Source organism: Anomaloglossus baeobatrachus, chromosome 11, assembly GCF_048569485.1.
Source record: "Anomaloglossus baeobatrachus isolate aAnoBae1 chromosome 11, aAnoBae1.hap1, whole genome shotgun sequence".
In the NCBI taxonomy this organism is placed as follows: domain Eukaryota; kingdom Metazoa; phylum Chordata; class Amphibia; order Anura; family Aromobatidae; genus Anomaloglossus; species Anomaloglossus baeobatrachus.
The window spans coordinates 50,540,940-50,554,575 of NC_134363.1; the positions used below are offsets into that span (position 1 = coordinate 50,540,940).

The following is a 13,636-nucleotide window of genomic DNA, read 5'->3' on the forward strand; positions in this document are numbered from 1 at the left end:
GATGCTCTGCGTGTCCTGACCCCTTTCTATCATAGCTGCGATGCTCTGTGTGTCCTGACTCCTTTCTATCATAGCTGCGATGCTCTGCGTGTCCTGACTCCTTTCTATCATAGCTGCGATGCTCTGCGTGTCCTGACTCCTTTCTATCATAGCTGCGATGCTCTGCGTGTCCTGACTCCTTTCTATCATAGCTGCGATGCTCTGCGTGTCCTGACTCCTTTCTATCATAGCTGCGATGCTCTGTGCATGTTTTGACAAATTATGCAAATATTGCACCAAAATTGTATTAAAAAATTACTCCAGAAATTAAAAAAAACAGCATGTGGTCTCCCTCAATTTTGATACTCAGCCAAGATAAAGTGTACAGCTGGGGGCTGGTATTCTCAGGCTGGGGAGACCCATGGTTATTGGGTTCCCCCCAGCCTAAAAATAGCACCCTGCAGCCAACACACAATTGTCACATCCATAAGATGCGATAATTCTGGTGCTTTACCCCACTCATCCCAATTGCCCTGGAGCGATGGCAATCGGTGTAATATAAGGGGTTAATGACAGTTGTGAATCGTCTTGGGATTTCGTGTGGATTACGTCGGACATGTGGGGGGTGTTGGAGCTAATGGTGAAAGATGTTTTTTTTTTTATTTAAAATAAATGATTTTTGTGTGTTTCTGTTTATTTTTACTTACACGATTAGTAATGGGGGTCCTCATAAACCTCTACTCATTACTAACCCCAGGCTTGATGACAGCTGTGATTTTTTGACAATTCACAGCTGTCATTAACCCCTTATATTATCCTGATTGCCACTGCTCCAGGGCAATTGGATTGAGTTGGCTAAAGTGCGGAATTATGGATGCAACAATCCAAGGCAGTTGTAGGCTGCTATTTTAATATAACTATGGGTCTCTCCAACCTGAGAATACCAGCCCCCAGCTGTTGGCTTGATCATGGCTGGGCACCAAAATTAGTGGGGACAGAGCGCCAGTTGTTCTGTTAGTTTGATACACAGCCAAGATAAGCGCAGGGCTGCAGCCTCCAGCTGTCTGCTTTATCAGTGTTGGTATCATAATACGGGGAGACCCTACGCCAATTTTTCAAATGATTGGTTTTTTTATACCACTTCCTGCCCCAGACAACTACTGAGAGGGAAACAATTCATAGACACCTGCAATCTGACTGCAGCCAATCACAGACACTGTTACAGATGGTAGGCGGGGCAAGCAGTGAATATGTATGAGATCTAATGAGCGGACCCGGAAGCAGTTTGAGAGCCAAGGTCCTCCTGAAAGCTATTCGAGTTTACCATTGACTTGCATTGGGCTTGAAAATACGAATAATAGAAATTATTTGGCACGCAGAATCCGAACCCGAATATTTCACTCTTCGCCCATCTCTACCCATTACATCATATGATAAAATGAACGGCGTCAGTCAAAAGTACAACTTGGCCCGCAAAAAACAAGACCTCACACGGCTACACTGACTCTCGGAATAAGGGGAGGAAAAAAAACGAAAAAAGCAAAAATGGAAGGTAGACCGGGCACTAAAGGGTTAAAAAAAATGCAAATGAAAAACACACAAAAAAAAAGTGCTAATGCAACAGCGAATAGGGCGCTGCAGAGAGCACAGCAGCCTCAGTCACGACATGACGGCGATCGCGACTCCTGTCACCGGCTGCAGGGCACTGACAGCACAGCTGCACCAGCTCTCTGCCCGCACGTAGTACACGCTCATTACATGCCAATCATAGTGACTGACAGGAGAGAGAGCCAATGCCTGCTCTCCCCTTCTCGATGACGGCACTAGACACGCCTCCGCTGCTTTAGACCAATCAGGGCTTGTTCTGATCTCGTCACTGATAGGCCAGTATTCTGCCCTACGCTCCGCCCCTCGTCGTCGTTACTTGGCAGGAGCAGGACCTGCTGAGAGGGGGCGGAACCTGTCAGTGCTGGAGAGGAGACGGAGCCTGGGGAACAGGAGCTACTGTTAGGGGGCGGAGTTTGTATGTGTCAGAGAGGGGGCGGAGCTTGTCAGTGTTGGAGAGCTGTGGAGAAAGTGGAGCCTAGTGCAGTTAAGGGGGCGGGGTCTGTGATTGCCAGAGTGGGGGCGGAGCCTATCAGTGTTAGAAAGCCGTAGAGAGGGCGGGGCCTGTAAGTGCCGGGGAAGGGGCGGAGCCTATTGCAGCTGAGGGGGCGGGGCCGGTCAGTAGTGGGGGAGCTGGAGCTGCTGGCACTTCAAGGGCAGCACATCCCGCTGTGAACGCCGGCGCCGCAGCTCGCTCGTCAGCGCATCGCCCGATCATCATGCCCCTGGCCCGCAGCCTATCTGTCACCTCTCTGAACGGCCTGGATGACTGGGACGATGACCTGGATCTGGACAACAGTGTTCTGTTCGAGGTGGCATGGGAAGTGGCCAATAAAGGTGAGTGGCGCCTGCCATGCCCCCTCTATGCCCTCCTCCAGGGCAGAAGAAAGTGCCCCCTGTGCTGCTCCTCTGCTGAATTCTCCCAATGCAAGCAATGTGCAAATACATTATGGGTTTGATTGCAAAGATCTCCCTATACCCCAATGCATCACAGCTGCCCCCGGCAGACCCCCGTCCATGGGTGCCCCCGGCAGACCCCCGTCCATGGGTGCCCCCGGCAGACCCCCGTCCATGGGTGCCCCCGGCAGACCCCCGTCCATGGGTGCCCCCGGCAGACCCCCGTCCATGGGTGCCCCCGGCAGACCCCCGTCCATGGGTGCCCCCGGCAGACCCCCGTCCATGGGGGCCCCCGGCAGACCCCCGTCCATGGGTGCCCCCGGCAGACCCCCGTCCATGGGTGCCCCCGGCAGACCCCCGTCCATGGGTGCCCCCGGCAGACCCCCGTCCATGGGTGCCCCCGGCAGACCCCCGTCCATGGGTGCCCCCGGCAGACCCCCGTCCATGGGTGCCCCCGGCAGACCCCCGTCCATGGGGGCCCCCGGCAGACCCCTATCAATGGGTGCCCCCCTCCCGGCAGAACCAGTCCATGGGTGCCGCCCCCCCCCCCCAGCAGACCGGTGCCCCCCCTCTCTGGCAGACCCCTTCAACGGGTGACCTTCCTCTGGCAGACCCCTTTCACGGGTGCCCCCCCCCCTCCCTCTGGCAGAGCCCTTTCACGGGTGCCCCCCCTCTCTCTAGCAGACCCCTTTCACGGGTGCCCCCCCCTCCCTCTAGCAGACCCCTTTCACGGGTGCCCCCCCCTCCCTCTAGCAGACCCCTTTCACGGGTGCCCCCCCCTCCCTCTAGCAGACCCCTTTCACGGGTGCTCCCCCCTCCCTCTGGCAGACCCCTTTCACGGGTGCTCCCTCCCTCCCTCTGGCAGACCCCTTTCACGGGTGCTCCCTCTGGCAGACCCCTTTCACGGGTGCTCCCTCTGGCAGACCCCTTTCACGGGTGCTCCCCCCTCCCTCCCTCTGGCAGACCCCTTTCACGGGTGCCCCCCCCCCTCCCTCCCTCCCTCTGGCAGACCCCTTTCACGGGTGCCCCCCCCCCCCCTCCCTCCCTCTGGCAGACCCCTTTCACGGGTGCCCCCCCCTCCCTCCCTCTGGCAGACCCCTTTCACGGGTGCCCCCCCCTCCCTCCCTCTGGCAGACCCCTTTCACGGGTGCCCCCCCCCTCCCTCTGGCAGACCCCTTTCACGGGTGCCCCCCCCCTCCCTCTGGCAGACCCCTTTCACGGGTGCCCCCCCCCTCCCTCTGGCAGACCCCTTTCACGGGTGCCCCCCCCCCCTCCCTCTGGCAGACCCCTTTCACGGGTGCCCCCCCCTCCCTCTGGCAGACCCCTTTCACGGGTGCCCCCCCCCCCCCTCCCTCCCTCCCCCCCCTCCCTCCCCCCCTCCCTCTGGCAGACCCCTTTCACGGGTGCCCCCCCCCCCTCCCTCTGGCAGACCCCTTTCACGGGTGCCCCCCCCCCTCCCTCTGGCAGACCCCTTTCACGGGTGCCCCCCCCCTCCCTCTGGCAGACCCCTTTCACGGGTGCCCCCCCCCCCTCCCTCTGGCAGACCCCTTTCACGGGTGCCCCCCCCCCTCCCTCTGGCAGACCCCTTTCACGGGTGCCCCCCCCCCTCCCTCCCTCCCTCCCTCCCTCCCTCCCTTCCCTCTGGCAGACCCCTTTCACGGGTGCCACCCCCCCCCCCCCTCTGGGAGACCCCTTCCATGGGTGGCCCCCCCGGCAGACTCCGGCCATATAACATATAATCTTTTTTTTATGGGATCGATGCAATCAGCCCTTGACCTTTCCCCTTCATCATCCTGCAATGTGGGAAGGGGCCGGTCGGGGTCTTTGTGCAGTGATGGTTTTATCGCCTGCAGGTGGCAAGGGACATGATCCTGGCCATATTACTGGCATCCCCTCCCCCGCAGCTGTAATAATGCAGATACGGATCTACGGGGATGTGCGATCCATTTTGCAACCATAATCCATCCCCGATGGGGAGTGTGGATTGCCCTCAGCTCCGCCGTGTTGCTGGGATCATTTTACGCCTACAGGTGCATCCATCAGGGCAGCAAATCAACTGCACAAAAATATGAGTAAAAAAAAAAAAGAGAAAAGGGCAATATTTTGGAAATTTGCACTGGCGGATCGGTCACAACTGGATTTGTTGTGGCTTTTGACTTCCCTGTTGGAGTTTGGGGAAAATCCACAAAAAGTCAATTAGCAACATACAAAAGAGACACAATTGTTACACTGCAATCCACTCACAGCGCCTGGTGCCATGAGTTTTTGTCACTGCGCAAAAAAACAAAAATACAACATCTTACAGGTCCGTGGACCACTGAAGACAATGGGGGCATACATAGAAATCATGGGGCCCCATAGAAGTTCTAATTGGCGAAACCCCCCCACCCCCCCCCAAAAAAAAAAAAATAATCGGCTGGGTCACATAATGATATCTCACAACTTTACAGCCCTTACAAAGTAATTTTCCTCCTATTGAAGCCCCTAGATTGCTCCTTTATTGCAGCCATAGAGTATGATGCCACCAAAAGTGCCCCCAAACACTGCGTGATACCCCCATAGTAAACTCCTCATCACACACAGTATAATGACCTGTAATCCTAACACACACCATTATCCCCAACAGTGACCCCCCCCCACCCACACAGGCCTCCATGCAGTATGATGGGCCCCCGCACGGCCCTGCGCGATGGGCCCCGCACGGCCCTGCGCGATGGGCCCCGCACGGCCCTGCGCGATGGGCCCCGCACGGCCCTGCGCGATGGGCCCCGCACGGCCCTGCGCGATGGGCCCCGCACGGCCCTGCGCGATGGGCCCCGCACGGCCCTGCGCGATGGGCCCCGCACGGCCCTGCGCGATGGGCCCCGCACGGCCCTGCGCGATGGGCCCCGCACGGCCCTGCGCGATGGGCCCCGCACGGCCCTGCGCGATGGGCCCCGCACGGCCCTGCGCGATGGGCCCCGCACGGCCCTGCGCGATGGGCCCCGCACGGCCCTGCGCGCCGTGTGATGGCCCTCAAAGGCTCCCTCTTAGCCCTCCAAATATTAAAAAGCTTCCCATAGTCCTCCATATCCTATATTGCTTCCCATAGTCCTCCATATCCTATATTGCTTCCCATAGTCCTCCATATCCTATATTGCTTCCCATAGTCCTCCATATCCTATATTGCTTCCCATAGTCCTCCATATCCTATATTGCTTCCCATAGTCCTCCATATCCTATATTGCTTCCCATAGTCCTCCATATCCTATATTGCTTCCCATAGTCCTCCATATCCTATATTGCTTCCCATAGTCCTCCATATCCTATATTGCTTCCCATAGTCCTCCATATCCTATATTGCTTCCCATAGTCCTCCATATCCTATATTGCTTCCCATAGTCCTCCATATCCTATATTGCTTCCCATAGTCCTCCATATCCTATATTGCTTCCCATAGTCCTCCATATCCTATATTGCTTCCCATAGTCCTCCATATCCTATATTGCTTCCCATAGTCCTCCATATCCTATATTGCTTCCCATAGTCCTCCATATCCTATATTGCTTCCCATAGTCCTCCATATCCTATATTGCTTCCCATAGTCCTCCATATCCTATATTGCTTCCCATAGTCCTCCATATCCTATATTGCTTCCCATAGTCCTCCATATCCTATATTGCTTCCCATAGTCCTCCATATCCTATATTGCTTCCCATAGTCCTCCATATCCTATATTGCTTCCCATTGTCCTCCATATCCTATATTGCTTCCCATTGTCCTCCATATCCTATATTGCTTCCCATTGTCCTCCATATCCTATATTGCTTCCCATTGTCCTCCATATCCTATATTGCTTCCCATTGTCCTCCATATCCTATATTGCTTCCCATTGTCCTCCATATCCTATATTGCTTCCCATTGTCCTCCATATCCTATATTGCTTCCCATTGTCCTCCATATCCTATATTGCTTCCCATTGTCCTCCATATCCTATATTGCTTCCCATTGTCCTCCATATCCTATATTGCTTCCCATTGTCCTCCATATCCTATATTGCTTCCCATTGTCCTCCATATCCTATATTGCTTCCCATTGTCCTCCATATCCTATATTGCTTCCCATTGTCCTCCATATCCTATATTGCTTCCCATAGTCCTCCATATCCTATATTGCTTCCCATAGTCCTCCATATCCTATATTGCTTCCCATAGTCCTCCACATCCTATATTGCTTCCCATAGTCCTCCATATCCTATATTGCTTCCCATTGTCCTCCATATCCTATATTGCTTCCCATTGTCCTCCATATCCTATATTGCTTCCCATTGTCCTCCACATCCTATATTGCTTCCCATAGTCCTCCACATCCTATATTGCTTCCCATAGTCCTCCACATCCTATATTGCTTCCCATAGTCCTCCACATCCTATATTGCTTCCCATTGTCCTCCACATCCTATATTGCTTCCCATTGTCCTCCACATCCTATATTGCTTCCCATTGTCCTCCACATCCTATATTGCTTCCCATAGTCCTCCACATCCTATATTGCTTCCCATAGTCCTCCACATCCTATATTGCTTCCCATAGTCCTCCACATCCTATATTGCTTCCCATAGTCCTCCATATCCTATATTGCTTCCCATAGTCCTCCATATCCTATATTGCTTCCCATAGTCCTCCATATCCTATATTGCTTCCCATAGTCCTCCATATCCTATATTGCTTCCCATAGTCCTCCATATCCTATATTGCTTCCCATTGTCCTCCATATCCTATATTGCTTCCCATAGTCCTCCATATCCTATATTGCTTCCCATAGTCCTCCATATCCTATATTGCTTCCCATAGTCCTCCATATCCTATATTGCTTCCCATTGTCCTCCATATCCTATATTGCTTCCCATTGTCCTCCATATCCTATATTGCTTCCCATTGTCCTCCACATCCTATATTGCTTCCCATTGTCCTCCACATCCTATATTGCTTCCCATAGTCCTCCACATCCTATATTGCTTCCCATAGTCCTCCACATCCTATATTGCTTCCCATAGTCCTCCACATCCTATATTGCTTCCCATAGTCCTCCACATCCTATATTGCTTCCCATAGTCCTCCACATCCTATATTGCTTCCCATAGTCCTCCACATCCTATATTGCTTCCCATTGTCCTCCACATCCTATATTGCTTCCCATAGTCCTCCATATCCTATATTGCTTCCCATAGTCCTCCATATCCTATATTGCTTCCCATAGTCCTCCACATCCTATATTGCTTCCCATTGTCCTCCATATCCTATATTGCTTCCCATAGTCCTCCATATCCTATATTGCTTCCCTTTGTCCTCCATATCCTATATTGCTTCCCATAGTCCTCCACATCCTATATTGCTTCCCATAGTCCTCCACATCCTATATTGCTTCCCATTGTCCTCCACATCCTATATTGCTTCCCATTGTCCTCCACATCCTATATTGCTTCCCATAGTCCTCCATATCCTATATTGCTTCCCATAGTCCTCCACATCCTATATTGCTTCCCATTGTCCTCCACATCCTATATTGCTTCCCATTGTCCTCCATATCCTATATTGCTTCCCATTGTCCTCCACATCCTTATATTGCTTCCCATAGTCCTCCATATCCTATATTGCTTCCCATAGTCCTCCACATCCTATATTGCTTCCCATTGTCCTCACATCCTATATTGCTTCCCATTGTCCTCCACATCCTATATTGCTTCCCATAGTCCTCCACATCCTATATTGCTTCCCATAGTCCTCCACATCCTATATTGCTTCCCATAGTCCTCCATATCCTATATTGCTTCCCATAGTCCTCCATATCGTATAATGCACCCCATTGTCATCTATATTGTATAATGCACCCATTGTCATCCATCAGTGTACTCGCTGATTTAAAAAACAACAAAATGAAATACCCCTCTCCTCTCTCCTCTCGCTGCTCTGGTGTATGTGCGAGCGTGCTGCAGCTCTGCACAGTGGCCGCGCAGTAGTGACATCATTGCACCTGCTGCGCTGAGATGTCAGAGCACAGACACAGCAAGAGAATGATGGAGGAGGGAGCAGTTGCTGGATTACTCCCTATTTCATCATTGCTTTTAAATGTATCATCATCTTAGGCCCCGTTCCGGCGTCTCCACCTTTTACAGACGCCGCTCGGTCCTGCGCCATCTTGAATGAATCTGTGGTGCGCATGCTTCAGCTCCTCTCCATTCATTGTCTATGGGACGGAGGGAAATGTCCTTTAATTTCTGTTACATCAATGGAGAATGTAGCTTTTTTTTTTGGTTTTGTAAATGCAGCTTTAGACACAATGTAACAACCTTCTAGAAAGTTGTGTTTTGATACAAATCTGTCGGATCCAGCGTCCCAGTGCGATTTCTCCCCAGTAAGGGCACATACTGGGGCAGAGCAGAGTGGATGAGAAGTTACTGGGAGAATGTGTTCTTTGATACGGTGCCAGCTCTCAGCAAACACTGATTGTGACGGCTCGGCCTGACTCATGCCAACGTACGGCTTCCTGGCTGGGAGTAACGCCGTTTGCAGGCCTTGTGATTGATCAAGTGAACACGCGTCCTGATCATGCTCTCCACAGCCCCCCATTAAAGGGGATTTTCAGTTCCAGAAACCCCTCTGTTCCCTCCCCCCCTAACTGCATTTTATATAAAATAAACAGTGCTTTATTCACCCTCCTTGGTCCAGTGCTCAGTCTCCTCTGCTGCAGCCAATTACAGAGCTCAGTAGCTTTGCCTGCGTACAGAGCTCACTGATTGGCCGCATTGCTGCAGACAATTTCAGCATTGGTAGCAGCGGCGGAGACTTAGTGCTGGACCTGGGGAGGATGAGTAAAGCACAATTTTAAAGACTTGTGGTGCAGCCTCCTGGCATCCCCCCCCCCCCCTCCCTCCCCTTCTCCTCGCAGTCTTTAGGTCTACGTTGGAAATGTCAAGCCATCGATTGTCTTGGCAGGTATTAGCGACCTGTGACACTTGGGGCATGCTGGGAGTTGTAGTTTGCAAAGCGCCAGAGTGCTGCATGTTCCTGATCACTGTTTTATGCCTATCTTTTCTCTCTATCATCCTTCTAAAGAAAGGAAAGCTGTGGCGCAGCACTCCTCAGACTGTGGTGGCATCAAGGAAGTGGCAAAATGGATAATTCTAGCCTTTCTGCAACCTGAGAAGCCAAACGGGATTAGTTAAAGGGTTAATCCTTTCTTCATTATGGATAGGTCTTGTAAAAACAAGCACTTTTGCTATTTACTGCTTATAAAATGTGCAGCCGTTCTTGAGATATTAATGCTTTAATTTACAGCTTGTTGCCATGGAGACCGACCACTGCTGCTGTCTAGCTTGTAAGCACTGCCCGGAGCTGGTCGGAATAGGAGTGTAACAGAGCACTGTAGAGAATCTGGCTGGCTTAAAAAAAAAAAGCACTTACAAGCTCAATAGAAAAGTCTTATCATTGCACGTGTTCGGATATCTAGCAGCGGTGGTCGGTTTCCGAAGCAACGAGCTCCTAAACAAAAGTGTTAATATCTCAAGAATGGATGAACATTTTAATGAGCAGTAAATTGCAAAAGTGCTTGATTTTACAAGCTCTATCCAACAAATATCCATGTATGAGGATGACAATACTCATTTAATAGAATCAATATTGTACTACAATGTTTCGAACTTAGGTTTTAACTTAATTCCATTGATTCTGAGAGTTTCCAGAATGTTCTCTATTACCCATCACTTGTGTCAGGTCTCTTATTTCCATTGACCATTAAAGAAAGATGGAAATTGTCAATGATTTTTGGTGCAGTTGTGATTGATCAAGCGGTTTCATGTCCAGGAACTGGAAAAAGTCCAGAGAATAAAATGTATTGGAGAGGTCATGTGACAGTTTAAAAAGAGATAATATACATGGAAAAAAATAAATATATATATGTGTGTGTAAAATATTTTTTTTTTCACCCATTTATATTATCTCCTTATTAAATTCTCACATGACCTCTCAATAATGTTATTTGATCATGCAGGTGAGATCTAGCTATCCCTCTATGTATCTAGCCCTCTATGTATCTATCCCTCTATGTATCTATCCCTCTATGTATCTAGCCCTCTATGTATCTAGCCCTCTATGTATCTAGCCCTCTATGTATCTAGCCCTCTATGTATCTAGCCCTCTATGTATCTATCCCTCTATGTATCTATCCCTCTATGTATCTATCCCTCTATGTATCTAGCCCTCTATGTATCTAGCCCTCTATGTATCTAGCCCTCTATGTATCTAGCCCTCTATGTATCTAGCCCTCTATGTATCTAGCCCTCTATGTATCTAGCCCTCTATGTATCTATCTAGCCCTCTATGTATCTATCCCTCTATGTATCTAGCCCTCTATGTATCTAGCCCTCTATGTATCTAGCCCTCTATGTATCTAGCCCTCTATGTATCCTAGCCCTCTATGTATCTAGCCCTCTATGTATCTAGCCCTCTATGTATCTAGCCCTCTATGTATCTATCTAGCCTCTATGTATCTAGCCCTCTATGTATCTAGCCCTCTATGTATCTAGCCCTCTATGTATCTAGCCCTCTATGTATCTAGCCCTCTATGTATCTAGCCCTCTATGTATCTAGCCCTCTATGTATCTAGGCCCTCTATGTATCTAGCCCTCTATGTATCTAGCCCTCTATGTATCTAGCCCTCTATGTATCTAGCCCTCTATGTATCTAGCCCTCTATGTATCTATCTAGCCCTCTATGTATGTATCTATCTATCTATCCCTCTATCTATCTATCTAGCCCCTCTATGTATCTATCTAGCCCTCTATGTATCTAGCCCTCTATGTATCTAGCCCTCTATGTATCTAGCCCTCTATGTATCTAGCCCTCTATGTAATCTAGCCCTCTATGTATCTAGCCCTCTATGTATCTAGCCCTCTATGTATCTAGCCCTCTATGTATCTATCTAGCCCTCTATGTATCTAGCCCTCTATGTATCTAGCCCTCTATGTATCTAGCCCTCTATGTATCTAGCCCTCTATGTATCTAGCCCTCTATGTATCTAGCCCTCTATGTATCTAGCCCTCTATGTATCTAGCCCTCTATGTATCTAGCCCTCTATGTATCTAGCCCTCTATGTATCTAGCCCTCTATGTATCTAGCCCTCTATGTATCTAGCCCTCTATGTATCTAGCCCTCTATGTATCTAGCCCTCTATGTATCTAGCCCTCTATGTATGTATCTAGCCCTCTATGTATGTATCTAGCCCTCTATGTATGTATCTAGCCCTCTATGTATGTATCTAGCCCTCTATGTATGTATCTAGTCCCTCTATGTATGTATCTAGCCCTCTATGTATGTATCTAGCCCTCTATGTATGTATCTAGCCCTCTATGTATGTATCTAGCCCTCTATGTATGTATCTAGCCCCTCTATGTATGTATCTAGCCCTCTATGTATGTATCTAGCCCTCTATGTATGTATCTAGCCCTCTATGTATGTATCTAGCCCTCTATGTATGTATCTAGCCCTCTATGTATGTATCTAGCCCTCTATGTATGTATCTAGCCCTCTATGTATGTATCTAGCCCTCTATGTATGTATCTAGCCCTCTATGTATGTATCTAGCCCTCTATGTATCGCTCTCACCTGCACAATTTGGGCCAATTGGAGCAAGTCCTTTTGATGAGCTCCTGCTATGTTGTGCCTCACATATTTAAGCTCCAGCTATCCCCCACTATTGACTGACAGCTTTCTGCCTATGCACAGTGTAGGCAGAAAGCTGTTAATTACTCGCTCAGGTGAGGTTATACTGAGATTATCATTGAGAAAACTACCAGAGCTGCAGTGATGGTCTCTAACCTGCAGTCAGAAGCCCAGTAAGTCACTCAGCACTGGTGTTGGGGGGTCTTTGCCCCTATTTTATGCTGACGTGAAATATACTGCTCAAAATAAAGGGAACACTTAAACAACACAATGGTATTTTAGTATTCCCTTTATTTTTTTGAGCAGTATATTTTATTCTAGCCTTCATGGTCTACTGGTCCCCCTGCCCTTCTTCCAGGGGTCTTAAACTTAACTTACACACTTGCATATTATATATATTTATTATTTATGTATGTATTATTATTCATATATTATTATTTATATATATAGTTATTATCAATAACTGTGTGTGTATATATATATATATATATTATAATAAAAACATACATAAGTAATGATAATAAATAATATATATATATATATATATATATATATATATATATATATATATATATATATATATATATATATATATATATATATTTATTATCATTACTTATGTATGTTTTTTTATTTTTTTTGCAACTTTGGTTCCGTGACCAATCATCACACATCTCCAAATCCACCGACATGTAGACAACGCCTTAGACTGTAATTTTCTGTAGAAAAAAAAATAATTGCCCAATTTTTCAGCATCACGTCGATTATTTGTTGGTGTCAAATTTGGCTTCATTCAAACATCTGGTTGGTTGGTTGTTTTTTGTTTTCCTCGTAAGCAAAATTGGACATATTTCATCATTGTCCATTTTTATGATCAGTGTTATCCCGCCTATCCAAAAAAAATACATTGCAAAAAGTTCTAAAAAAAAAAAAGTTCTAAAAAATGGAACCTGGATTTTTCTGCAAGCTTTTTTTTTTTTTTTCCCCACCATTTACAGGTGAATTTTTAGAATCCATGCCACGCAAGATTTTCTTTAAATCTCGCTGTGGATTTTCCACTTTTACAAATCTGTGTTCAAAATCCATATAAAAGATGCAACAAGTAAATGTTCCCTTATATAAGAAGTTTGTTTAAAAGAACTGAGAGTCCTCAGTAGTTGATACCTTTTGAATGGCTAACTGAAAAAAAGATGGTAATAATTGCAAGCTTTCGAGACTACTCAGGTCTCTTCATCAGGCATGGTATAACACAAAATCTGAAGAGTCACATATTTATACACAACAGGACATAGAATAAGTGCAGTGAAAAATAACAAGTTATGTGAAGCAGAACTATCACTATGGCAAGGGGGGCAAACTGTTGTGGCCATAAATATTGTTGTGGTTCATAGATAAGCAGTGTTAAAGTTTCATTGTCCTTTGATTGGGTCTGGTCCCGGCTGTGATGCCCCCGCCCCC

General features: G+C 48.1%; 1 protein-coding gene across 1 annotated transcript in view; it reads left to right on the forward strand.

Moving 5' to 3' along the window:
- Positions 1–2,213: 2,213 nt before the first annotated feature.
- The window catches only part of GYS1 (glycogen synthase 1), a 41,865-nt gene continuing 30,442 nt past the window's right edge, over positions 2,214–13,636 (forward strand). The window contains exon 1 of the mRNA XM_075328123.1: positions 2,214–2,421. Coding sequence (XP_075184238.1) covers positions 2,304–2,421 — 118 coding nt within the window. The 5' untranslated portion in view covers positions 2,214–2,303. The remainder of the gene's footprint in view (positions 2,422–13,636) is intronic.